Source organism: Hyla sarda, chromosome 3, assembly GCF_029499605.1.
Source record: "Hyla sarda isolate aHylSar1 chromosome 3, aHylSar1.hap1, whole genome shotgun sequence".
Lineage (NCBI taxonomy): Eukaryota > Metazoa > Chordata > Amphibia > Anura > Hylidae > Hyla > Hyla sarda.
In genome coordinates this window covers 166,276,368-166,303,678 of record NC_079191.1, presented here as the reverse complement: position 1 = coordinate 166,303,678, position 27,311 = coordinate 166,276,368, and the positions used below count along the sequence as shown (strand labels likewise).

Sequence of the window (27,311 nt, the reverse complement as noted above, 5' to 3'; positions counted from 1 at the left end):
AAAGTCCAGAATTGCAAAGAACAAGGGGAACAATTTGAGGTTTTTTTTTGAGAAAGAAGAAGCAATTTGAGAATACATAGATAAAAATAAAAAGGAAATAATATAAGAGGAGACTAGTTTTTCGATCAAAAGTCCAGGGGTATTTCGGTTAAAAACATTTTTTTTTTTTTAAACAGATTTGTAAATTGCTTCTATAAAAAAACAACTCAAATTCAACATCTGATAAGTACTGGAAAGATTAAGATTGTTTAATAGAAGTAATTTACGAATCTGTTCAACTTTCTGAGCCAGTTGATATGAAAAAAATAGTTTTTAACTGGAATACCCCTTTAATGTTTCTATTAAATCCCAAATGGTTGTAACACTTTATGCATATTATTTATCTCAACCTGTTTTTTTTAAGTTTACATATATGATTTCTGTTCCTTTAATAAATTGTAATGTCTTTCCAATACTTGTATAATGTATATAGAAAAACAAGTTGTACATATTTTATATCCCTTGAACTCTGGGCTATAGTGTTACCTATAAGGTCAGATTTATGTCAGTAATAGAATCACAGAAATCGGATTTGGTCAGCATTTCAGTTTTTGCTCTTCCTTGCTGTGTTGTGACCTTTTAACCATTCTATGCCTTTATGTAAATGTATTTGTGAACTCTTGACACCTTTTGCTGCAAATTTAGCTGCTCAATCTCCCATGAGTAGTCGGAGCACTCTTTCTCCTTGTCTGCTGAATAATTATTGACATAAACAAGGATAACAAGAAGCTACAATTAGATACATGCATGATACTCTGTACTGTGTGGATTTGGGGGGATTCTGCTAGACAGCCAGTGTCAGGATGGTCTATACATTTTACGAGAAGGTTCTTCATTCCCAATAATCATATATACTATGACATATGCTAAAAAGACCTCAGTATTAAACAGAATAGACATGTATTTTAAAACAAATTTACATCTTTATTACATCTATTGTTTAGAAGGTTAAGTCAGGAGAGACATTGATGCATCTGTTTTGTATATGATTTGTACTATTATTGGCATGTCGTAATGCTGCACTAATAAAGGCTTGTCCATCCTTATGCAGTTGGTACTCCACGATACATTACGGAGCTGGCGTGTGGATTGGGAGCAACCTTATTTCTTGTAGTGTGCTTTGTTGTTGTATATCACGTGTACTGGCTGGAACTGGTGCTGTTCTACAGGGCTCACTTTGGGACAGATGAAACGATTGGAGGTAAAATATATCAAATAAACATTACTTGTCTGTAAAACGGTCACATCAAAAGGATATCATAGACATATAAAATGGGACTGTTTTCTTCAGGAAACAGTGCCACACTTGGGTTTTATCTGATCTCACAGTTAAAGGGGTACTCCGCTGCTAGACATCTTTTCTCCTATCCAAAGGAAAGGGGATAAGATTCCTGATTGCGGGGGTCCTGCTGTTGAGGCCCTCAGCTACCTCCCACAACACCCGGTGTTCTAAACAAACGCTGGGTTCCTGCAGCAGTGGTCGTGATGTCATGGTCATGCCCCCTTGTGATGTCACGCCACACCCCTTACATTCATGTCTATGGGAGGGGGCGTGTCGCCTCACACACACCCTCCCATAGACATGAATGGAGGGTTCGTAGCGTGTCACTGTGAGGGGGCATGGCTGTGACATCACTGAAAAAATGTTTAGAATGCTGGAGCACTGGAGTACCCTTTTAAGCTTAATTTTCTTCAAGGGGGTTTGCGATAGTGCCAGACACAGCCTATCGACAATAGTGGCACTGTTTCTATGAGGAAGCAGACGTGTATAAAATTGATATCTATATATATAAAACTCAATGGGGGAGATCTATCAAAACCTGTGCAAAGGAAAAATTGCCCAGTTGCCCATAGCAATCAATCAGATTGCTTCTTTCATTTTGCAGAGACCTTGTTAAAAATGAAAGAAGAAATCTGATTTGTTGCCCTGGGCATGCCCAATGTGTGCATGTGTGTGTGTGTATGTATGTGTGTGTGTGTATGTTCCAGCATCACGTCCAAAAGGCTAAAGATATTAACATGAAACTTGGCACACATGTTACTTATATGTCAACAACAAACATAGGATAGATGATTTAACCCTTTCTCACCCCCCTTACTCAGGGCAGGATTTTTGATTAAAGTCCTATACAAGTCTATGGGAAATATATGTTACTGCATAACTTCCAAACGGCTGGAGATATTTTGATAATACTTGGTCACATGTTACTTATATGTCAACTTAAAATATAGGATAGTTAATTTAACCCTTAACTACCCCCATTTGTGAGGGTCAGGGTTTTTGTTTATAGTCCCATGCAAATCAATGGGAAATGTATGTTCCCATATAACTTCCGTACGGCTGGAGATATTTCAATACCTGGTACACATCTTACAGTTTGGGATATGAGGACAGGATAGTAGGTCGGGATAGGAGGTCGAGATAGGATGTCAAGATAGGAGGATGGGATGGTCAGGATAGGAGGTCAAGATAGGAGGTTGAGTTAGGAGTTCAGGATAGGAGGTCAGGATAGGAGGACGGGATATGAGGACGGGATAGGAGGTGGAGATACAAGGTGGAGATAGGAGGTCGAGATAGGAGGTCAGGATAGGAGGTTGGGATAGGAGGATGGGATAGGAGGACGGGATACGAGGTCAGGATACGAGGTCATGATAGGAGATCGCGATAGGAGGTCGGGATAGAAGGTCGGGATAGGAGGTAGGGATAGGAGGCCGGGATAGGAGGTCGAGATAGGAGAACGGGATAGGAGGTTGGGATAGGAGGTCGGGATAGGAGGTCAGAATGGGAGGTTGAGATAGGAGGTCGAGATAGGGGGATGGGATATGAGGACGGGATAGGAGGTCAGGATAGGAGGTCGGGACAGGAGGTCGGGATAGGAGGTCGGGATAGGAGGTCGGGATAGGAGGTCGAGATAGGAGGTCGAGATAGGAGAACAGGATAGGAGGTCGAAAGCTTCATCCTTTGTTGATTTTCCTCGCCAACAAGGATTAGGAAGGAAAAACCGGCCGGGTACTCAGCTAGTCTTCATATAAAATAGATAAGAACAGTTAAAGGCTAAGAATGACTCTGTTCCTTGGCTGGAGAGATCTAGATCTGCTCTGTTGAGTGTAGATTATGTGCCTATGCTGTCTTCATTGATGATGGAAATGGGGGCAGGTAGGGGCACAAGGGGTGTGTGTCTTTTAGTGTAATTTATGAATGTTAAAGTGAGTGGTCAGTTCTGAAAGCATTGTTATTCGTGAATTTTTAATTTTAATACAGCAACAATTGTTATTGGGTGCTGTCCCCATACGCTGAGATCCTCCACATCAAGAAATACAATACAATAAATTCTCAGAATAGGCTTATCCTCAGAATTGATTGCATTGTTATATGTGGTTGTATATGTAAATCTAATGCTTCTATCTATTCTATTACATTTTATGCTGCCACTCAACCTCCATTATCAATATCATTTTGTAACCATGTTTCTGATACCTGTCAATATGGATTGTATGTTTAATGTCGTCTCTCTGACAGTTTTATCTTTATGATTCTTTACTGTATCTTTTGTTTTGTACTGCTATAGCGTCTGACATTTGCTATTTTTCCTAGATGGGAAGGAGTATGATGTATATGTATCCTATGCAAGAAATGCAGAGGAAGAAGAATTTGTTCTGGTGACATTAAGAGGGGTTCTAGAAAATGAATTTGGCTACAAACTGTGTATCTTTGATAGAGACAGCCTACCAGGTGGAAGTAAGTACTGCTTCTCGATCACTTGCTTCTCTGTCTTTCTGTGACGTTGCCTTTACTTGTTCTTCTATCTATCTTTCTATGCTGAGAGACATCTTGCAGTAGGAGGAAATTGGTGACAAGCATAGATCTGACTCATATGGCTGAATATTTTCTAAGATGACCTCTTTGGATTTCAGAAAGCCAGACACATCTATTAATATCTCTGCTGTAGGGCCCAGTAAGACAATTCAGTTATTCTTTGGACGCACTTGCTCTTACTTTTAGTAGAAAGCATATGTCCAGTTGCTGTGACCATCTGGTGTCTTGAATATGTGTATATCAGTTTAGGAAACTGTCTAGACTATAAAGTGGCTGTGTTGTGGCGCAGGAGAATTGAAAATAACTGAGCAAACTACAGCAAAGTGCTTCTTAATCTCCATTAAGTTCAAATTATTTGCTTTTTAACTTCACTGATCATCTTCTCTTTTTCTGCTGTTTCTTCATCGTGACTCTTAAAACTAATGTAAACAAATTGAATCTTTATGGTACAGATTCTTCACAAACTGAAGCCTTTAGATCCCCACCTGGGAATTCTGTATGAGAAATTCAGTGTGATCCCTGATGCGCAGCAAGCTTCAATATAAAGCCTTTCATTTCTTTAACATGTCACCTTTCTTTTTCCAGTTGTTACAGACGAAACACTGAGCTTCATTAAGAAAAGCCGACGTCTGCTTGTTGTCATTAGCCCCAGTTATGTCCACCAAGGCACACAGGCCCTCTTGGAGTTGAAAGCTGGCTTGGAAAACATGGCTTCTCAGGGCAACATACAACTTGTCTTAGTTCAATATAAGCCTATTAAGAATAGAGAGAAAGTGAAGGAACTAAAACTAGCACAGTCAGTGCTCAGTGTTATCAAGTGGAAAGGAGAAAAATCGAAATATCCTGGTGGTCGATTTTGGAAACAGCTACATGTAGCACTGCCTGTGAAGAAAACCTCATCAACTAAAAATAGTGGTAGTTTCCATATGGTCCCCCAGAATCTGGAGTGTAGCAAGAATGTAACTGTTTAAAGTCATGAATGGTATTGTGGAAGCCCTAAAGCCAAACAAACACTTGTTTGGCAAATCTGAAATTTTAGCAATCTTAAAGGGGTACTCCGCCCCTAGACATCTTATCTCCTATCCAAAGGATAAGATGTCTGATTGTGGGGGTCCCGCCGATTGGGACCCCCGTGATCATGACTGCGGCACCCCAATCATCCAGTGTACGAAGCGAACAATGCAAGTTACGCCCCCTCCCATAGAATTGCATTGAAGGGGGGTGTGGCTTTGACATCTTGAGTGGGGCGCGACTGGGACGTCACGAGCCTCCAGCGCTGCACCCGACACTCTAAACTATAGCTTGGTGCAGCAGGGTGATCGCGGGGGTCCCCAGCAGCGGAACCTCCGTGATCAGATATCTTATGCCTGTCCTTTGGCTAGGGGATAAGATGTCTAGGGGCGGAGTACTCCTTTAACAGGTATACAGCCCAAACAGGTAAAATAAGGTAATTATTTCAGTAACAAAGGCTCAAATCTATAAGTGCCTAAGCTTTAGAAAAAGAGAGAGCTTATTGAATATAGATTTTCTTTGTATAGAAATGTTAGTGAGGGACTTGCTTGAGACCAGACATGGGAATGTTTCCACTTCCCCAAGGTCCTAAAAAAGCTAACATAAATAAAATGATTAAAGTGCTATTACCATCTTTTATGATCAGTGGTTGATCCTCTTCTAAAGTTTTCCTGCAAAGTATGCAGGAAATTGCACTTGGCCCCTTTAATTTGTATAAGGCTGCGTTATAGTTTACAAGAAGTTTACAATAGTTTACAAAATAGCGCATCACAGCACTATGCCAGCACTGCATTTCCTTTATTCTCAAGATTGGAAGGGGTCACAGGTGACAGACCTCCAAGATCTTAAAGTAATAGCATGTTCTAGCAATGGTTTCTTAGCATGTTAGCATGTTCTTACCAAGCAAAAATAGAATCAACATATAGGGAATAAAGCAATATTCTCTAAATATTTACAGTCTGTGGTGAACCGTAAATCTGGACAATGATTCTGTTTTAATATACAACATCCAGGCCTCAGATTGCTTTAATGTGGTTCTATGGGTTTGCAATGGTATTTTGTTTCCTTCTGTAAAAAATATACTGACAAGTCAGTTGTCTATGAAATTGTATCTAGAATCTGTGAAATACTGAAATGTGATTGTTAGGGTCACTGTGAACGTGAATTTTAACTTGGATGTACATGCTGTGTACAGAGCTGTAGTACATTTGCGGAATACAGCATATAAAATGTAACATAATATTTGGTATTGGAACAACTTCAAACTTGTTTGTCCGGAAATATCTTATGTATTGCCTAGAGTTCCATCAGCCCATTTAGTCCTGTAGCATATGATGGGAAGATGTGGATAAAGCTTATATAGGCACCACATGAGCCGCTCTTACCAGTTGTTACCTGTTATCCCACAGGACTAGGATGTGGTATACATATGGTACCGCAACTAAAAAGCTGTTCCAAGTGGAACTCCTGTTCTTTAAAAATTATGTTTTTATTAAAATTGTAAGCTGAAAAGTTTTGTTGTAGCTACCAAGTAGTATTACAGGCAATGTTGTTGCCTGTTGTTTAAATCAAGATTTTATGTTAAACTTCATTTAAAGATTTTTGGGATATTTTTGTAACTTTTATCCTGAAGTATTACTGTTTACTCTCTATCCACCAATATTAACATGAAACTTGGCACACATAGGATAGGTTATTTAACCCTTGCTCACCACCATTTGCCAGGGTGAGGGTTTTGTTTATAGTCCCATAAAAGTCCATGGGAAATATATGTTACTGCATAACTTCCAAACGGCTGGAGATATTTCGATAATACTTGGTCACATCTTACTTCTATGTCCACTTAAAATATGGGATGGTTAATTTACCCTTAACTACCACCATTTGTGAGGGTCTGGGTTTTTGTTTAAAGTCCCATGCAAATCTATGGGAAATGTATGTTCCCACATAACTTCCGTGCGGCTGGAGATATTTCAATAATACCTGGTACACATATTACTTATATGTCAAATAAAAATATATGATAGTTAAATTAACCCTTTACCTACACCTTTATATAAAAGATGGGTTTTTGTTTCAAGTCTCATGCAAGTATAGGGGACTTCCAGTATCTTACTCTGCAAGCTCTGCTCTGCATCTCCTGATGAATGTGTCAGTCTGGTTTGCAAGCCACACCCCATCTCACAAAGACACGTCCACTGTTTAAGACACACCCTTTTTATTATCTACCCTTTTTGTGCATTGGTCTGGCTTGCAAATCACGCCCAGTCCCACAAAGCCACGTCCCCTTCTATTTTCAGCTTACAATATCTTCATCACAAATCAGTCCCACCTGAGGACAGGATATGAGGATGGGACATAAGGACGGGATATGAGAACAGCATATGAGGATGGGATATGAGGACAGAATATGAGGACAGCATATGAGGACGGGATATGAGGTCGGAATATAACGACAGGATATGAGGACGGGATAGGAGGTCGGGATATGAGGATGGGACATTAGTTCGGGACATGAGGTCGGGCTATGAGGACGGGACATTAGGTCGGGATATCAGGACGGGACATGAGGTCGAGATATGAGGACGGGATATGAGGTTGAGATATGAGGACAGGATATGGGATTGGTTTATGACAACAATAAGTGAGGATGGGATATGAAGTCAAAAGCTTCCTCCTTTGTTGATTTTCTCCTCAACAGGGATTAGGAAGGTAAATCCGGGCAACGGCGGGTACTCAGCTAGTTAATAGAGGTGATATATTTACTTTATAATTAGATGAAAAGCTGAGGAAAGCTCAAAAGCTCCATAAGCAAAAGATAAGCCTAGTGATCAAATTGGTCATCAGTGAAAAATAAGTTTATCTCTAGTTTCTTTCAAATTTTTCTTATAACCATAACTTTGAAAACCAAGGATACTTAAGAAAACAGTGGAAATTATTTTAAAACATACTCTAGTCATATATCCTCTCAACAAAAAGGACATGTCATAAGTGATCAAAGAATGTCCGTAACAGTTCGTGACTTAAACCTCGTGCTTGTTTTAGCAGGTGAGGCCCATGATCAACCTGACTTTTATAATAGATCTAATAGACATGGTTTAAAAGTCTAAATGAAACTATATTGCTGCTACAATGTAAAGCCCATATGTTTACATTTTTTCTTGGTTTGGATTACCAAAACTACTACGTTTTTTTTTTCCAGCTTTAACCGCTCAAGGACGCAGGGCGTACCTGTATGCCCTGTGCCCTATCCCTGTATATAACGCGGGGTCTCACCGTGATAATGCATCATACCGGGTTGGTCCCATTGGCTAATGATAGCCGGGACCCTGGGCTAATAGCGTGCGGCACCATCGTCATGCCGCACGCTATTAACCCTTTAGAAGCAGCAATCAAAGTTGATCGCCGCATCTAAAATAAAAGTGAAAGCTTCCCGGCAGCTCAGTCGGGCTGATCGGGACCATCATGATAAAATCGCTATGTCCCGAACAACTAGGACGTGAGCGGAGGTCCCCTTACCTGCCTCAGTCACGTCCGATCGGCGATTGATTGCTCCAAGCCTGAGATCCGGGCTTGACAATCAATCGCCTATAAGACTGATCAATGCAAAGCTATGGCTTTGCAGGGATCAGTGTAAAAGATCAGTGTATGCAGTGTTATAGCCCCCTATGGGAGTTATAACACTCCAAAAAAAAGTGAAAAATAAAATTAATAAAGGTCATTTTGCCACTTCCCTAATAAAAGTTTGAATCACCCCCCTTTTCCCATTTAAAAATAAAAAAAGTGTAAATAAAAATAAACATATGTGGTATTTCCGCATGTGGAGATGTCTGAATTATAAAAATATATCATTAATTAAACCGCACGGTCAATGGCGTATGCGCAAAAAAATTCCAAAGGTCCAAAATAGCGTATTTTTGGTACATTTTTATATCATTAAAATAATTAATTAAAAAAACGATCAAATAGTCAGATCAATACAAAAAATTGTATCGATAAAAACTTCAGATCACTGCGCAAGAAATTAGCCCTCATTCCGGCCCGTATACGGAAAAAAAAAAGTTATAGGGGTCAGGAGATGACAATTTTTTACGTATAAATTTTCCTGCATGTAGTTATGATTTTTTTCAGAGGTATCTGAAAATCAAACCTATATAAGTAGGGTATCATTTTAACTGTATAGACCTACAGAATAAAGATAAGGTGTAATTTTTACTATGTAGAAACGGAAGCCACCAAAAGTTACAAAATGTCATTTTTTCTTCAATTTTGTTGCACAATGATTTTTTTTTCCATTTTGCCGTGAATTTTCTGGTAAAATGACTAATGTCACTGCAAAGTAGAATTGGTGGCACAAAAAATAAGCCACCATATGGAATTTTAGGTGCAAAATTGAAAGCATTATGATTTTTAGAAGGTAATGAGGAAAAAAGGAAAATGCAAAAATGGAAAAACCTTGCGTCCTTAAGGGGTTATATATTGCAGTACTTTTTTACCATAGTGTTTATTTTAATATTATGCATTTTGATAGATATCTGATATATTTTCTGTATTACTGTACCGTAGTATTAAAAAAACAGTCCAGGAAATAGATACGTGGTATAAAATCTGGGGATATAGAGGGGCATTCATCAATATTTTACTAGTATATGTGCTATTATAGATGTGAAAAGTCACCTAAGAATACACCTCATAGGCCCCAGCCTTACACTACAGAGTATCATATGTGATAGAGCTGCAGCCTCTCTTCCTTTCTCCCTGTAACTTTAAAGGAGCTGTCCGGCGCAGACTTTTTCTATTCCGTCCTGCCCGGGCTGCAAAAATAGACAAAACAAACTTTCACTTACCTCCATTTGTTCTCCCGGAGCTCCGCGACAGCTGATCAGTTGGCCGGGCTGTTTACTTCCTACTCCCTTTAGCCTGGTACGTCACACGGAGCTTCAGCCTATCACCGGCCGAGGCGGGACATCGCCGACTGGCCGACCGATCTGCTGTTGTGGAGCTCCGGGAGAACATATGGAGCTAAGTGCAAGTTTGTTTTGTCTTTCTTTGCAGCTCGGGCAGGACGGAATAGAAAAAGTCTGCATCGGACATCTCCTTTAACTCTTACTCTTCAGAGAGAGCAGATAGCATGCTCAATCACATAGGACACATAAGAGAATCTGCACAAGGAAAAGACAGCCAGTGTGATTAGGAGAGGTGTGTAACTCTGCAGCTTATCAGTGTATAGACTCACCTACTATCACTACTTTCCTGGTTTCTTAAGATTGCTGGATCATTTGTTCAGGCCTTTAACTTCATCATGTCAGCTACATATCATCCATTTACACTGGGCTATGTGTGGCTGATAACAATGAAATGGCTGCACAAAAAATGCAGTCAGCAGATAATTGAGCTGAATGCCGGCCTTGCTACATGGGCAAATTATCGGAAATGAGCATTGCTACAAGACTGACCTCCTGTCTACAAATTTCTGGTTGTTAGACCGATGGTCACATCACCCAGATGCAGAAATTAAATGTAAGGAGACAGCTTAGCTGAAATGAAACAAATGAGCAAGAAAATAGTCTGGAGTGCTTCTTTAACAGATGTATGCCATCATCCTGTGATGGTTTTGTTTACAGTAAGCTTGTGTCACCTATTTTTATATTGAATGTAATGAGGAAGAATCCACATGGTATAAAAGAATTGCATTGCATGGTCCTGTAAACTAACATAAAATAATTCAGAAAGTTAGGAAAGCCTGATGATGAAGGTCAGAGCTAAAAGTGAAGCCATGAAGATTTAGGAAAGTCTATACAGTGAAGTCTCACACTCTTAGTGCAGTTTAGTCAGGTACTTCATTTTGGTGGCCATAATGGAGACATTTGCTGCCTCTGTATGTAAAATGTGTAAAATGAGAGTTCATTATCTTTACAAACAACATAAGACTAAATGTAAATGTATTGTCTTTAGCATCACCCTCATATCATTATTATCCATGTTTTTATTTTATCAATTGTCTGTCTGTGCCTTTTGTTATACAATGCATTTTCATAATAAATACATGCCTTTTATGTTTTTTCCTCATTTTTGTGTTTTCTTTCTTTAAGTAGTCTTCATCACATTGTATGACACTATGACATCACTGTCTTAGGCCATGTTAACACAGTAAAAAAAAAAAAAATAGCCACGTTTTATTTTCAGATGTTTTTTTTTATTTTCAGATGTGAACATGGCCTCATATTGTATTTTATGTTAAAAAAAGTTCTTACATTGGTCTCATACACACTTCACCCACACACATGATCCTGAAGTACAAATGAAAGAAAATCTCTACAAAGTGATCTTAATATGTCTTTTGGAGACTATTTACTTATTAAATATAATTGCATATGTATCTATTCCTGCCAGTTTATGACATCATTCTCTCTGGACATTCCCAAATTATAACTGTAAAGAACAGTCAGTCTAAGTTACATAATTGGTAAAATAGTGGATAGGTTTGCTAATAAGAAACGGGACAAATTGCCGATTCTGCATGTGCGGTTGGCCTACTGACACTGACTTAAATCTGTAATTACTGCCAAAGGTGCTTCAATGAAATCCTAACTTAAATTAGGTTACTTGTTATTCTTTTTTGTGCTTAATAGGTGTAATGAACTCAGATCTCTATGTTATATTGACATACCGTACTTTATTTCTGTTAAAAAAGTATAATTAAATTCACTTTATTTTAGTGTTAAACATGTAAAATATGAAAAGCCCCAGGTTTATCATATGTTTTCAGTGTGTATTTGCATAAAATATTTGCTGAATTGTTGGCCAAAACAACATAGCTATAGTTAGTATGGTTATAAAAAAAAGACATGTCCATCAAGTTCAACCAAGAAGGTGAGAAGATGGGTGAGGGGAAAGGGTATGGGTGGATGAAGAGGGGGGTGTGATTCTGTATTTATACATATTGATGTGGGATGATCACAAAACTACTAGAGGAAACAAAAATTATCCTTTCTACAACCAAAATAGTAATAAATGTTTAGGTAGATTTCCCAATGAGTATACTGTATCGGGAGAGAGGTGGTATTTTGAACAAAAAAAAAAAAAAAAAAACTAAAGTGAAGCTTGCACCATCAGTCTAATAGTCAGGAAATAGAAGCACAAACATTTTCTGGATGTCACAGTGGAAATTAGTAGTTTTCTTGTTGGAGAGCTTCTTTAACCCCCTCCCTCATTGGCAATTTTTCATTTTTGCACTTTAGTTTCTTCCTCTTCACCTTCTAAAATTCATAACACTTTCACTTTTACTTTGTAATACCATTAATAACTTCAACACTAAATCTACAGCAAAACCAGAAAAAAATGATTGACCGTGCGGTTTAATTAACAATATATCTTTATAGTTCGGACATTTATAAATGTGCGATACCACATATGTTTATTTTTATGTACACATTCTCATTTTTTAAATGGGAAAAGTTGGGTGATTCAAGCTTTTAATAGGGAAGGGGTTAAATCACATTTATTACCTTTTTTTTACACTTTTTTTTGCAATGTTATAGCCCCATAGGGGGCTATAACATACATTACATTGATCTTTCATACTGATCAATACTATGCCATTGCATAGCATTGATCAGTGTTTCTGCCACTTGACTGCTTCTGCCTGGATCTCAGGCACAGTTCAGTCATTCGGAGATCGGACAGCGAAGAGGCAGGTAGGGATCCTCCTCGCGTTCTGCAAGCTGTTTGGGAAGCCGCAATTTAACCGCAGAACTCAGCAAGACAATTTTTTTTTCACATTCGTCTAATCATAAAGAATCAATTTCTGTTTAAGAAGAATGTCAGGAGAATATGTTATCTTATGCACCGCAGCGGGTGCCACAATGAATTTAAATCAAGATTGGAGATTAGAGTACAATGAAGCAGAATTAACTCAGGAATACTCCGAACAAACCAGTCCCATTTGGCAGACATTATTGAATATGCATATTCACATCAATATTCTGTGAAAGAGAAACAATTAGGCAGAAAGAGGCAATGAATAAGATTGATGATGTCCCTGCCTTACACTTTATTAGCGTTACAATGTAAAATTATATATTCCATATGTTCACCCAAAGGAAATCCTTCTTTTATAGATCTTTTATAGGCCATTAGCCATAGCACAGTGTACCGGCCTGTCCACAACATGTCACCATGACAGCTTTCAAGTAGTGGATCATGCAATCCAATTTCCTAGTGCCTGGCACCGGGGATCTGTCAGATATTTGCAGTGGGGTTTTAAAATTTCCCTGGAATATTCATGAGGTTCAATATCACATTCATTCATTAATAGGTCTGACTCAAAAGTATTTACTGAATTAAGTTCTAGAGTTTACTATTCATTTTTTCCTTGTTTATGTCTTTTAGGTATAGATTTGTATTACTGTATTCCGTATAAAACTGAAAAGAACTTTTTATGATTTTGCAATCCTTAGATTTCTACCTTTGCCCACCTGTGTCAGACTTTCATTTTTTTTTTTTTTTATCAAATTAAACTTTATGGTCATGTTTTTGTAGTTTTAGCTATATATAAAGCCCTTATTTGCTTACTTTTATTAGGGAATGTAGCCATTCCAGTTATGAATATTAATATCAAAGCTGCAGGATTAACATAATGTCACGTAATATATGGATGAACGTGAATACGTGCCTATTATGTGCTCATATACACTTGATAGCTAAGATTAATCAATTTACAAAAACTTAGACTTGAAGGACTGCTTTGCTGTTCCATGGCAATTCCTTTTTCATTTTAGTACTAATATTTTTTTCAGTATAAAGTTAACAATTCTTAATGTTTTAGAAGGGGTTGTCCCGCCAATAAAAATCAATACTTATTGTATAGACTATAACAAATGAATAATATTTGCCATTTGCATGCTATTAAAACATTTTCCAGTGAAAATTCATGACATCTGTATGAGGACCTATCATGTTTAACCCCTTCCCGCAGAATGTCATATATAAACGCCGGGTTGTGCAGTGCGTTCGCGCATCCCGGCGTTTATAAATGACATGCAGTTAACCCGACGATGCGCAGCATCGCACGGGTTAACTGGCAGAAGTCCCGCTGTTTCCAGCAGGGGACAACTTCTGCTTCACCCCCAGGACCATCAATTGATGGTCCTGGTCAGCGATCACTGTGATTGGTCCCTGTGGACCAATCACAGTGATCTGGGGTGAAAGTTCAGATCCCCCGCACTGCCCGCCCCTGGAAGTCGGGCAGAACGGGGGACGAAGACTGCAGGGGCTCGCAGGGACCTGTGGCATTCGGGGGGAACACGTGGGGACCGGCGGACTTACCTGATCCAGCGGCGGGACCGAGGAGCAGCGCGGGACCGGCCACGTGGACGAGCAGCGACGGGTAAGTATGTGGTCCTCAGAGGCAGCAGTGAAGATCTTCACTGCTGCTTCTAGGAGTCTGAAAACTACAACTCCCAGCATGCCTAGACAGCCTTTGGCTGTCTGGGCATGCTGGGAGTTGTAGTTTTGCAACATCTGGAGGACCTCAGTTTGGAGACCATTGTATAATGGTCTCCAATCTGTGCTCTTCCAGCTGTTGCAAAACTACAACTCCCAGCATGCACTGACTGTCCAGGCATGCTGGGAGTTTTAGTTCAGCAACATCTGGCCCTTCAGATGTTGCCGTACTACAACTCCCAGCATGCCCTTCAGCTGTCTGGGCATGCTGGGAGTTGTAGTTTTGCAACAGCTGGAGACACACTGGTTGGGAAACATTGTTTCTAACTCAGTGTTTCCTAACCTGTGTGCCTCCAGCTGTTGCAAAACTATGACTCCCAGCATGCACTAACAGACCATGCATGCTGGGAGTTGTGGTTTTGCAACAGCTGATGCAAGCCCCCCCCCCCCCCCCCCACCGCCCCGCCACCCCCATGAATGTACAGGGTACATTCACATGGGCGAGGCTTTTACAGTGGGTTTCTCGCATCTTGAGATGCAGCAAATTTTGCGCTGGGAAACTCGCTGTAATCCCCCGCCCATGTGACTGTACCCTAAAAACACTACACTACCACAAAATAAAATAAAAAGTTAAAAACACTACATATACACATACCCTTACACAGCCCCCCTCCCCCAATAAGAACGTCCGGTACACCACTGTTTCCAAAGCAGAGCCTCCAGCTGTTAAAAAACAACAACTCCCAGTATTGTCGGACAGCCGTTGACTGTTCAGGCATGCTGGGAGTTTTGCAACAGCTGGAGGCACCCTGTTTGGGAATCACTGGCGTAGAATACCCCTATGTCCACCCCTATGCAAATCCCTAATTTAGGCCTCAAATGCACATGGCGCTCTCACTTTGGAGCCCTGTCGTATTTCAGGGCAACAGTTTAGGGCGACATATGGGGTATCGCCGTACTCGGGAGAAATTGCGTTACAAGGTTTGGGGGGCTTTTTCTTCTTTAACCCTTCATGAAAAGGAAATGTTGGGGTCTACACCAGAATGTTAGTGTAAAATTTTTTTATTTTTTACACTAACATGCTGATGTTGCCCTATAATTTACATTTTCACAAGAGGTAAAAGGGAAAAAAGCCCCCCAAAATTTGTAACGCAATTTCTCCCGACTACAGAGATACCCCATATGTGAGGGCAAAGTGCTCTGGGGGCGCACAACAAGGCCCAGAAGGGAGAGCGCACCATGTACATTTGAGGTGATTTGCACAGGGGTGGCTGATTGTTACAGCGGTTTTGACAAACGCAAAAAAAACAAAACCCCACATGTGACCCCATTTCGGAAACGACACCCCTCACCGAATGTAATGAGGGGTGCAGTGAGAATTTACCCCCCACAGGTGTCTGACGGATCTTTGGAACAGTGGTCCATGAAAATGAAAACTTGTACAGCCCACTGTTCCAAAGATCTGTCAGACACCAGTGGGGGGCAAATGCTCACTGTACCCCTTGTTACGTTCCTCAAGGGGTCTAGTTTCCAAAATGGTATGCCATGTGTGTTTTTTTTGCTGTTCTGGCACCTTAGGGGCTTCCTAAATGCGACATGCTCCCCGAGCAAAATTTGCTCTCAAAAAGCCAAATATGACTCCTTCTCTTCTGAGCATTGTAGTTCGCCCATAGTGCACTTCAGGTCAACTTATGGGGTACCTCCATACTCAGAAGAGATGGGGTTACAAATTTTGGGGAGTATTTTCTGCTATTAACCCTTGCAAAAAGGTGAAATTAGGGGGGAAACACACATTTTAGTGGACATTTTATTTTATTTTTTTACATATGCAAAAGTCATGAAACACCTGTGGGGTAATAAGGCTCACTTTATTCCTTATTACATTCCTCAAGGGGTCTAGTTTCCCAAATGGTATGCCATGTGGGTATTTTTTGCTGTTCTGGCACCATAGGGGCTTCCTAAATGCGACATGCCCCCCGAGCAAAATTTGCTCTCAAAAAGCCAAATATGACTCCTTCTCTTCTGAGCATTGTAGTTCACCCATAGTGCACTTCAGGTCAACTTATGGGGTACCTCCATACTCAGAAGAGAAGGGGTTACAAATATTGGGGGGTATTTCCTGCTATTAACCCTTGGAAAAATGTGAAATTTGGGGGGAAACACACATTTTAGTGAAAAAAAAGATTTTTTTTTTACATATGCAAAAGTCGTGAAACACCTGTGGGGTATTAAGGCTCACTTTATTCCTTGTTACGTACCTCAAGGGGTCTAGTTTCCAAAATGGTATGCCATGTGAGGGTTTTTTGCTGTTCTGGCACCATAAGGGCTTCCTAAATGCAACATACCCCCAAAAACCATTTCAGAAAAACGTACTCTCCAAAATCCCCTTATCGCTCTTTCCCTTCTGAGCCCTCTACTGCGCCCGCCGAACACTTTACATAGACATATGAGGTATGTGCTTACTCGAGAGAAATTGGGCTACAAATATAAGTATACATTTTCTCCTTTTACCCCTTGTAAAAATTTAAAAATTGGGTCTACAAGAACATGCGAGTGTAAAAAATGAAGATTGTGAATTTTCTCCTTCACTTTGCTTCTATTCCTGTGAAACACCTAAAGGGTTAAAATGATGACTGAATGTCATTTTGAATACTTTGGGGGGTGCAGTTTTTATAATGGGGTCTTTTGTGGGGTATTTCTATTAAGAAGACCCTTCAAATCCACTTCAAACCTGAACTGGTCCCTGAAAAATAGTGAGTTTGAAAATTTTGTGAAAAATTGGAAAATTGCTGCTGAACTTTGAAGCCCTCTGGTGTCTTCCAAAAGTAAAAACTCGTCACTTTTATGATGCAGACATAAAGTAGACATATTGTATATGTGAATAAAAATTTTTTTTATTTGTAATATGCATTTTCCTTACAAGCAGAGAGCTTCAAAGTTAGAAAAATGCAAAATTTTCTAATTTTTCATCAAATTTTAGGATTTTTCACAAGGAAAGGATGCAAGTTACCACAAAAATTTACCACCATGTTAAAGTAGAATATGTCACGAAAAAACAATCTCGGAATCAGAATGATAACTAAAAGCATTCCAGAGTTATTAATGTTTAAAGTGACAGTGGTCAGATGTGCAAAAAACGCTCTGGTCCTTAAGGCCAAAATGGGCTTGGTCCTGAAGGGGTTAAAATGTATATCAAGGTTGTAAATGCACTTGCTCAGTGATTCTCTCCATAGGCAGTTCTTAACTTAGTAAACTGTTGCTGACTGCAACCTAGCTGCTAGAAATAGCTCTTTTTTTTTCTTGGCACAATACAATTTTCAGTACCATACCAGTATAGCTGAGAAGTCGCCTTCTGCTGTTGAATTAGGAAGGGTATATATATTGTTAGCTGCCAGAGGTGGAAGGAGACTGATCCTGTTCAGAGACTGCCCCCAGTAGTATGAATAAGCAGCAACACTGCAATAGACATAGCAAAACATAACATGATGAAATGTGTATTTTTATACTAGAAACTCTGCAAATTGAGTAAAACAGCTATTATGACTTTCTGTGTAATAATAGTACACACACTAACTTCTTTAAAGCACTGTTGGCCAACCTTACCTACTGTGGAGCCTCAGAGGGTAGCACATAACATTTAGCTAGAGTGTGCCAAGATGTAACCCCAAACAGATGAGAAAATAAAGAATGAGTTCTTTACATTACAGTTGGGAAGAGCACTCAGCATACAGGAGCCTGTGGAGGGAGGGCATTTGTACTACTGTATAGGAATATATCTTTTTCTGGGGGCACATGAGGGCCACTTTACTGAATTAAAGTGTTAACCTTTAAATTATATTTTATTGTTTTTATGTTAAGATATTTATGTTAAAAGTAATATTTTAAAGATGACTGTAAAGACTGTATTTCTTATCTGTGCAGGCATTGAGCCAGCAACAAATTATGATAGATTTTAGCTATAAAGCCGGCACATTTGGGAAAGAACTTCTAAGCTCTAATACAGGCTGTAGCTGAGGATTAGTTTAGGAGAACTAAAGCAGCGTATGCACAAAGTTACTCAATGTTTTCATTAGATATAGATTTAAACTGTAAATTATTATTCATAGGTGCATTAGTTTTTTATATGTATTGATTAGAGTAGTTTCCTATGAAAAATCCATAACATAGACAAAAAAGTATGAATGTGTGTCACGATGCCGGCTGGCAGGTAGTGGATCCTCTGTGCCAGAGAGGGATGGCGAGGACCGCGCTAGTGGACCGGTTCTAAGCCACTACAGGTTTTCACCAGAGCCCGCCGCAAAGCGGGATGGTCTTGCTGCGGCGGTAGTGACCAGGTCGTATCCACTAGCAACGGCTCACCTCTCTGGCTGCTGAAGATGCTGAAGATAGGCGCGGTACAAGGGAGTAGGCAGAAGCAAGGTCGGACGTAGCAGAAGGTCGGGGGCAGGCGGCAAGGATCGTAGTCAGGGGCAACGGCAGGAGGTCAGGAACACGGACTAGGAACAGACAAGGGAACGCTTTCACTAGGCACAAGTGCAACAAGATCCGGCAAGGGAGTGCAAGGGAAGTGAGGTGATATAGGGAAGTGCACAGGTGGGAGCCAATTAAGCTAATTGGGAAGATTGGGCCAGGCACCATCATTGGTGCACTGGCCCTTTAAATCGCAGAGACCCGGCGCGCGCGCGCCCTAGGGAGCGGGGCCGCGCGCGCCGGGACAGGACCGAGGGAGAGCGAGTCAGGTACGGGGGCCGGGGTGCGCATCGCGAGCGGGCGCTATCCGCATCGCGAATCGCATCCCGGCTGAAGGCGGGACCGCAGCGCACCCGGTCAGTGGATCTGACCGGGGCGCTGCAACAACGAAGATGAGGCGAGCGCTCCGGGGAGGAACGGGGACCCGGAGCGCTCGGCGTAACAGTACCCCCCCCCTTGGGTCTCCCCCTCTTCTTGGGGCCAAAGAACCTGAGGAAAAAAAACTCAATTTTTCCGTGATGAGGTCCGATGCAAATTAGGAGGGGTTCTGTGTGGAAACGTACGAGACAGTCCAATCTTTTATTGTAAAAACAATAGATGTAGAGGGGTCTGGCGAGACTGGTCACAGGAACGTAGAACCTGTTGATGAGAGAGGCCAAAAAAAATTTTCCTGCAGATCCGGAATCCAAGAAGAGCATAGTAGAGAAGGAGAAGGTAGAGGCAGATATCCGCACAGGCACAGTAAGACGTGGAGAAGCAGAGTTGACATCAAGAACTGTGTCACCTTTGTGCGGAGTCAGCGTACGTCTTTCCAGGCGGGGAGGACGGATAGGACAATCCTTCAGGAAGTGTTCGGTACCGGCATAGTACAGGCAAAGATTCTCCATGCGGCGTCGTGTCCTCTCTTGAGGTGTCAAGCAAGACCGGTCAACTTGCATAGCCTCCGCGGCGGGAAGCACAGGAACAGATTGCAGAGGACCAGAGGAGAGAGGAGCCGGAGAGAAAAAACGCTTCGTGCGAACAAAGTCCATATCCAGGCGGAGCTCCAGACGCCATCCGGAAGAACGCATGTCAATGCGAGTGGCTAGATGAATGAGTTCATGTAGGTCAGCAGGAGTCTCTCGTGCGGCCAGAACATCTTTAATGTTGCTGGATAGGCCTTTTTTAAAGGTCGCGCAGAGAATCTCACTATTCCAGGACAACTCGTAAGCAAGAGCACGGAACTGAATGGCGTACTCGCCAACGGAAGAAACACCCTGGGCCAGGTTCAGCAGGGCAATCTCGGCTGAAGAAGCTCGGGCAGGTTCCTCAAAGACACTTCGAATTTCCGAGAAGAAGGAGTGTACAGAGGCAGTGACGGGGTCATTGCGGTCCCAGAGCGGTGCGGCCCATGACAGGGCTTTTCCAGACAGAAGGCAGAACACGAAAGCCACCTTAGACCTTTCAGTAGGAAACTGGTCCGACATCATCTCCAAGTGCTGGGAACATTGCGAAAGAAAGCCACGGCAATACTTAGAGTCCCCATTAAATTTGTCCGGCAAGGACAGGCGGAGGCTAGGAGTGGCCACTCGCTGCGGAGGAGGTGCAGGAGCTGGCGGAGGAGAAGATTGCTGGAGAAGTTGCGACTGAAGTTGGTGCGAAATGGTGGACATTTCCGACAGCTGACGGGTTAGAAGGGCGATCTGTCGGGCTTGCTGGGCGGCCACCGTGGTGAGGTCAGCGACAACTGGCAGAGGAACTTCAGCGGGATCCATGGCCGGATCTACTGTCACGATGCCGGCTGGCAGGTAGTGGATCCTCTGTGCCAGAGAGGGATGGCGAGGACCGCGCTAGTGGACCGGTTCTAAGCCACTACAGGTTTTCACCAGAGCCCGCCGCAAAGCGGGATGGTCTTGCTGCGGCGGTAGTGACCAGGTCGTATCCACTAGCAACGGCTCACCTCTCTGGCTGCTGAAGATGCTGAAGATAGGCGCGGTACAAGGGAGTAGGCAGAAGCAAGGTCGGACGTAGCAGAAGGTCGGGGGCAGGCGGCAAGGATCGTAGTCAGGGGCAACGGCAGGAGGTCAGGAACACGGACTAGGAACAGACAAGGGAACGCTTTCACTAGGCACAAGTGCAACAAGATCCGGCAAGGGAGTGCAAGGGAAGTGAGGTGATATAGGGAAGTGCACAGGTGGGAGCCAATTAAGCTAATTGGGAAGATTGGGCCAGGCACCATCATTGGTGCACTGGCCCTTTAAATCGCAGAGACCCGGCGCGCGCGCGCCCTAGGGAGCGGGGCCACGCGCGCCGGGACAGGACCGAGGGAGAGCGAGTCAGGTACGGGGGCCGGGGTGCGCATCGCGAGCGGGCGCTATCCGCATCGCGAATCGCATCCCGGCTGAAGGCGGGACCGCAGCGCACCCGGTCAGTGGATCTGACCGGGGCGCTGCAACAACGAAGATGAGGCGAGCGCTCCGGGGAGGAACGGGGACCCGGAGCGCTCGGCGTAACAATGTGGCACTCACCAGTGGGTTAGAACTCTTCTTTATTTGGCAGTTCAATCTTAAATACCGTTTTGTGCAAATGCACTTCGTTGTGGCTTCCTATGTCACGTCTAATTCTCATTCCTTGTATACAAAACGTTATTGTTCAATAGCAAGTTAAAGATTCTTCATTATAAAAATATGAAGTAAAGGTAAAAGTAACACTAACAATGTACAGAGGTATGTGATTATCAGAATAAAATGTTTTATTCCCATCTCCCACGGCTTAAGAAATCATGCTCAGATTGCTCCAGTCAGTTAGACCATACGGTCCCAAATTCGTTCATATGTAATATTCATTTTTTTTTTGTTTGTTTTTAAAGCAGAAATTTATGCCCATCAATCCCTGTATGTAATGGAGTTAAACTGAGAGACTCTTACAACAATACAACATTCATTATTATTATGTGCGGTCTTCATGTGCTCGATTACCCCCTGAGCACCCTTCTTGCGTTCTAAGATGCTCAATAAACTATTCATACTATGATCTTCTAGTTTTTCCTATGTAAAAGAACCCAAAATCACATAAAAATGTGTATCCTACCTATTTTGTTTTACATGTCATTAGGTCCTTTACCACTACTTCTTTTTTCTTTTATAAAGGTCTCCAGACAATTTACCTCTTCTACATTTGAGCTGAACCAGTTTCTTAAAAATGGAAATGTTTGGCCTTGTAAACTGTGATGTCCTTAGGTTTATTTCTTCAGCTTCACTTTTTTTTATGTTTAGCCAGATTTTTTTTGTTAATACTGAATGAACGGATAAAACATTCTAGTGCTGGGGCAAATAAAAATAAAAAATGATCCTAGCTATAAGATTATAATATTTGGTTCTGATTATCTCAGTTATTGAAAGAGTATTATGGTGATGAAACCCATTACTGTACAATGAACACATTTATGTATGTTTTATTTGCTTTCAGAGAAAGGAAACATTAGTGTTTACACCCATAGAAAAGAAACCTGTACAGATTTAATGCTTAGGCCATTGTCTATACAGCCACGGGTCCAGACTGATTCTGGTTCATACATTGCAGCAAGCCATTATGGCAGGAGAGATAATTGTGATAATATATGTTGCAGAGATGATAAACTGTAGTTTGATATAAAACAAATATGACCTTTTCTTTAAAATAATATGAACTCCGGATAAAAGAGTAACTAAATGTTTCCTCATGTTGCTTTAAAAGGGGTTTTCTGAGGAAATGTAAAAGCTTGCTATGTGCTAGGGATTTGCAATGGAATTGGGATACCACAGGTCCCGCGGGACCCAATAAAATTGTTGCAGGTGTAGACGATATAGTATGTTGTGGGAGCACAATATACTGCAGGTCCTGCTGATCGCGCACTCTTCCACAAACCGCATTTGTCTTCCCTTCTGTGCAGCAGACCCCGCTGTGATCATCACCATCAAATTATATCACTTCCTCCCAGCACTCGGCTTGTTATTTTAAACATTTGGTGCAGCCCTAACCTTTGTGTTAATTCTTTGCTATCTCTAAAGTTGTTACAGGAGGGATTGGGCACATGTTTCGGAAGTGGGAGGGATTGGTCACACATTGCGGGAGTGGGCAGTAGTGGTCAAAATTTAGCTAGAGAGGGGGAGCAGGACTAAGAAAACAGTCCCTTGCAGAGCTCTACTATGCATTAACACAATAAAAGAATGCACACTTACTTTCCTCTATCCCCAGCGCTGCAACTATCAGAACAAAAAGGTTTTCTAAATTGCCTTTATATAACTTCATAAAGTAAATTATGATGGCTATGAATGGTTAGATATATACACAAAATGAAATTACTCCCTATATTTTGTAGTAGAGCGGTAACTCTTAAAAGCACTAGACTGCCTTTCTTAAAGGGGTACTCCGGTGAAAACCTTTTTTCTTTTAAATCAACTGGTGGCAGAAAGTTAAACATATTTGTAAATTACTTCTATTAAAAAGTCTTAATCCTTCCTGTACTTATTTACTTATTAGCTGCTAAATACTACAGACGAAATTCTTTTCTTTTTGGAATGCTCTCGGTGATGACATCACAAGCACAGTTCTCTCTGCTGACGTTATTATAATAATAATAATAACGCTTTATTTATTGTTGTCCTTAGTGGGATTTGAACCCAAGTCCCCAGCACTGCAAGGCAGCAGTGCTAACTGCCTTTAGTATACATCTGCTATGCATGGTTGCTAAAATGGACAGAGATGTCAGCAGAGAGCACTGTGCTCATGATGTCATTAGTGTTGCAAAAAGAAAGGAATTTCCTCTGTAGCATTCAGAAGCTAATAAGTACTGGAAGGATTAAGATTTTTTAATAGAAGTAATTTACAAATATGTTTAACTTTCTGCCACCAGTTGATTTAAAAGAAAAAAGGTTCTCATGGAGTACCCCTTTAAGGAACTGATTTTCCTTCCAAAGAGCCAGCTCATATGGAGTCCTTAGGTTATAGTCTCTGGGAAGAAGTATGAAAGTTAGCTCGCCTGAAGGAATAGAACAGTTATGACTTGGGATACCAGACATATCCAAGACACCCATCTAGAGACAGCGATGCTTCATAATTTTTGATCCTGAGATTATAAATTCTGTGAAATCTCAGCAACAGTTAAGATGTCAGTGTAGTGTTTGTAAAGGCATTCACACACAACAGAAAAAGTCAGCCAAATCTGACAATTTCGGCGGGACCAGAAGAGTGTCAAATATGTATGAGGGAAAAAGGAGGAGAAAAAACAACGGGGCGCTCCCTGGTGTAGTATTTCTAGGATAAAAAAAATATATAGAGATACCCGCCACCAGCACCCAGGGTGACGCACTGACCTTGAGTTGTATAAAAAGTTCAGTAGGGCCTCTGTCGTGTGGTCAAGGGTTAACAAGGATAGGAATACAACAGTCTGCTGCTCTCACCCCTTTTTTCCCGTGTTCCCGAGGGAGACGGACAATGGAGATGGTGTGGAGAGTGTAAAAGGATGTTGTTTTTTTGAGAGCGCTACTGTGTCTTGGCGGGAGTTAAATGAATTAAATGAAATAGAGATAGAGCCAGCACTCATGCAGGACTAACTTTTTTTCAAAAAAGAAGTCACAAATAAAACAGGACAACGCGTTTCGGCGCACACTCACGCCTTCCTCAGGTCCACAATTACAATCTTTTGTAGTCCTGGCCGGAATAAACATTAGTCCTCCATAAGTGCTGGCTCTATCTCTACTTCATTTAACTCCCGTCGAGACACAGTAGCGCTCTAAAAAAAAAACATCCTTTTACACTCTCCACATCATCGAATATGTATGAGGCTCTCCTGAGTCTTCAAATGAGATTGAATGAGAGAAGAATCAGGCATGTTGGCTTTCAGCTGATGGATCATTTTGTTCTTTGAGAAATAAGCCACCACCAGAGGAAACTGTTAGAAGCTTACACCTCATCTCTCCTTTTCAGAACACATATGGGGGAAGATTTATCAAAACCTGTCTAGAAGAAAATTTGCTGAGTTGCCCATAGCAACCAATCAGATCACTTCTTTCATTTCTGAAAAGGCCTCTGAAAAATGAAAGAAGAGATCTAATTGGTTGTTATGGGCAACTCAGGAACTTTTCCTCTGGACGTGTTTTGATAAATCTCCCCCATGGACACTTGGCTGTGCATTTCTGTGTATGAAGGGATCAGGAAAGAACATTCACTGCCACCAGAATAAACATTTGGCAGAAAGCTATTGAATGTGTATGGCTCTGTTAAAGAGTAAATATCAGATATTTTCCAAAGAGTGGGCAAGTCTGTGATACAGTTGTTTAAAGCCTCCAATAAAGTGAAATTCTGATATATTTTTATGCTGTAAACGACCATCACTTTTTTAGAACTGTCTCTAACGCTTTCTCTTTGTAATCTCTCTTCCATTCCATTTCCCCTGCCATGCTCCCTCTTTCTAGATACAGTGGAAGCCGTGTTTGAATTTATTCAGAGAAGCCGAAGAATGATTGTTGTGTTGAGTCCCGATTACTTGACAGATAAAAGCATTAGTATGCTGGAGCTGAAACTTGGTATTGTGTGTCATAATGCTGTATGCACCAGTCTTATCATTGTGGAATATAAGCCACTCCATGGAACACATTCCACCATTTCTAAGCTCAAAGAAAATGTGCCCTTTGTACGCTGGGAAGGGGAATGTTCTAGACGCAGCAGCTCCAGGTTCTGGAAGGCCTTAAGATTGGCACTGCCCTTGCGGAGCCTAAACACAAGATCAAGCTGGAATGAGAGCTGTTCTTCCCAGTCAGATATCAGTCTTGACCAGATTCAGAAGAAGAAGAGACGCTTAAAAGAAACATCCACTACACAGCCTTCTAAAACCAATAGCATTGACAGAAATTTGCCTGTAGGCACAGTGAAAGTTAAAAATGGGCCCAAGGGTGGAAAGGCCTGTCAGTGTTGTGTGACTTATTGTGATAGTGATAACAGACTGAGAAGTAAATGCAGAGCAGGAGCAAAACCTAAATGGGAGACACATTTATGCAAGCCCGTTACATATGGAAATAAAACTCGTTGGGTTCAAAATGGTACAGTCCAGCAGGCCCCAGCACCAGCCCCTGTAGCTACCTTCAGTCTACAGCAGTACACAGATTTATCCAATAATAACAGTGATTTCTATGTCCTTTAATATACAACATGTGCTACAGAAAAGAGTTGTTGTTTTACAGCAATTTCTCTGCAGGACTGCTTAAGGTCTAAAACATGGACGCATCTGAAAGGTTCCAAATATCTGAAGGGAGGATGGACTAATGAACATATAGTAGAATCCTCCACTGGTTCTATAACAATAGACATCAGATCATTAAAACAACGTACCGTGATGACACAAGTTCAAGTGCCATCATTTTAAATATTATGCTTTTCCAGTTTGGGTATTTTGACTATAATTTATTGTTTCTTAGCCAAACAATGGACAACTGTGGACTTGTTTTCTCCATGCGTCATTATGCAAGGATTCAGTTAATCTTTTCTGCCATCAAGCTGGAAAGTCTTCTCTCTCTTCCTCTACAGCAATCCAATCTAATGTAAGATATAATAACATGATAAATAAATCTACATGCACTTGCCAATCTGTAACAGGCATTTGTAAAGGAAATAAATTGACTTCTATGGCATCTTATCAACTTAGATATAACAATCTGTCAACAAAATGAGTAAATGTAGCAGGCACTATGGCTGACTGATGTCTTTGGATGTTGAATTCAATGATTACACATTTTTGTTAATACAAAACATTCTGTCCATGAGTTTAGTAAGAGTCCATCTTATTTAGCCTCTTTTAAAATGTCACTTATTATGTATGAATGCTTGAGTGGTTACAGTGGAAATTTTTTTTTGCTTATTTTATTGAGTTGGCAAATGGTATACTATAAAATATACATATTATTATGAAGTCCCCAACCAATACATTTTGGAACATATTCATGAAATTATACAGAGAATATACTGTATATATAATATACTAGTTTGTTTGTAAAACAACAATTTTGTGAGCTCAGATCTCACTCCACTATGTTCAGAAGTTTGGTGGTTCGTCATTTTCTTTGCTCTGTCATCAGTCCTCCCTTTCTCTTCTGAGACATTATTAGGCCAAACTACAGAGCGTTAGTCTTGTCTATTGTGTGCCTAATTTATCAAAAGGCGCACGGCTCTTGATAAATTCTGCACACGGACTTTGGGATCTATGCTTTAGACTGTATTTAAACCTGCTCCAGCATGGTCTGACATGTCGGCGTACTTTCAGCCGATGCGACTTTTCGCTGAAAAGTCGCTTTTGATAAATTCAGCACCAATGCAATTTTTCTGTCTAAAATAGACATGCATCATGTTCTAAAAATCCTCTAAAGCAAAAGTCGCAAAAAAGGCGTACATATTGAGACTGCGACTTTCTGTGCGACAAATTTAGACAGGAAAAAGCAGTCTACATCCATTGATAAATCTCCCCCTATATCTCTGCACCCATCATATCCTCACCTCCTATCCCATCCTCATATTTCAT

At 41.1% G+C, this 27,311-nt stretch overlaps 1 protein-coding gene across 2 annotated transcripts in view; it reads left to right on the top strand.

Moving 5' to 3' along the window:
- Positions 1-27,108, top strand: part of IL1RAP (interleukin 1 receptor accessory protein) — a 263,454-nt gene extending 236,346 nt beyond the window's left edge. The window contains exons 9-11 of one of the 2 annotated variants that reach the window (XM_056565429.1): positions 1,091-1,240; positions 3,635-3,778; positions 25,216-27,108. In XM_056565429.1, the coding sequence (XP_056421404.1) occupies positions 1,091-1,240; positions 3,635-3,778; positions 25,216-25,940 (1,019 nt within the window). In that variant the 3' untranslated portion in view covers positions 25,941-27,108. Of the gene's footprint in view, positions 1-1,090; positions 1,241-3,634; positions 3,779-4,441; positions 6,133-25,215 lie in introns of those variants that run through there. The other variant, XM_056565430.1, reaches the window with a different exon arrangement.
- The last annotated feature ends 203 nt before the right edge of the window (positions 27,109-27,311 follow it).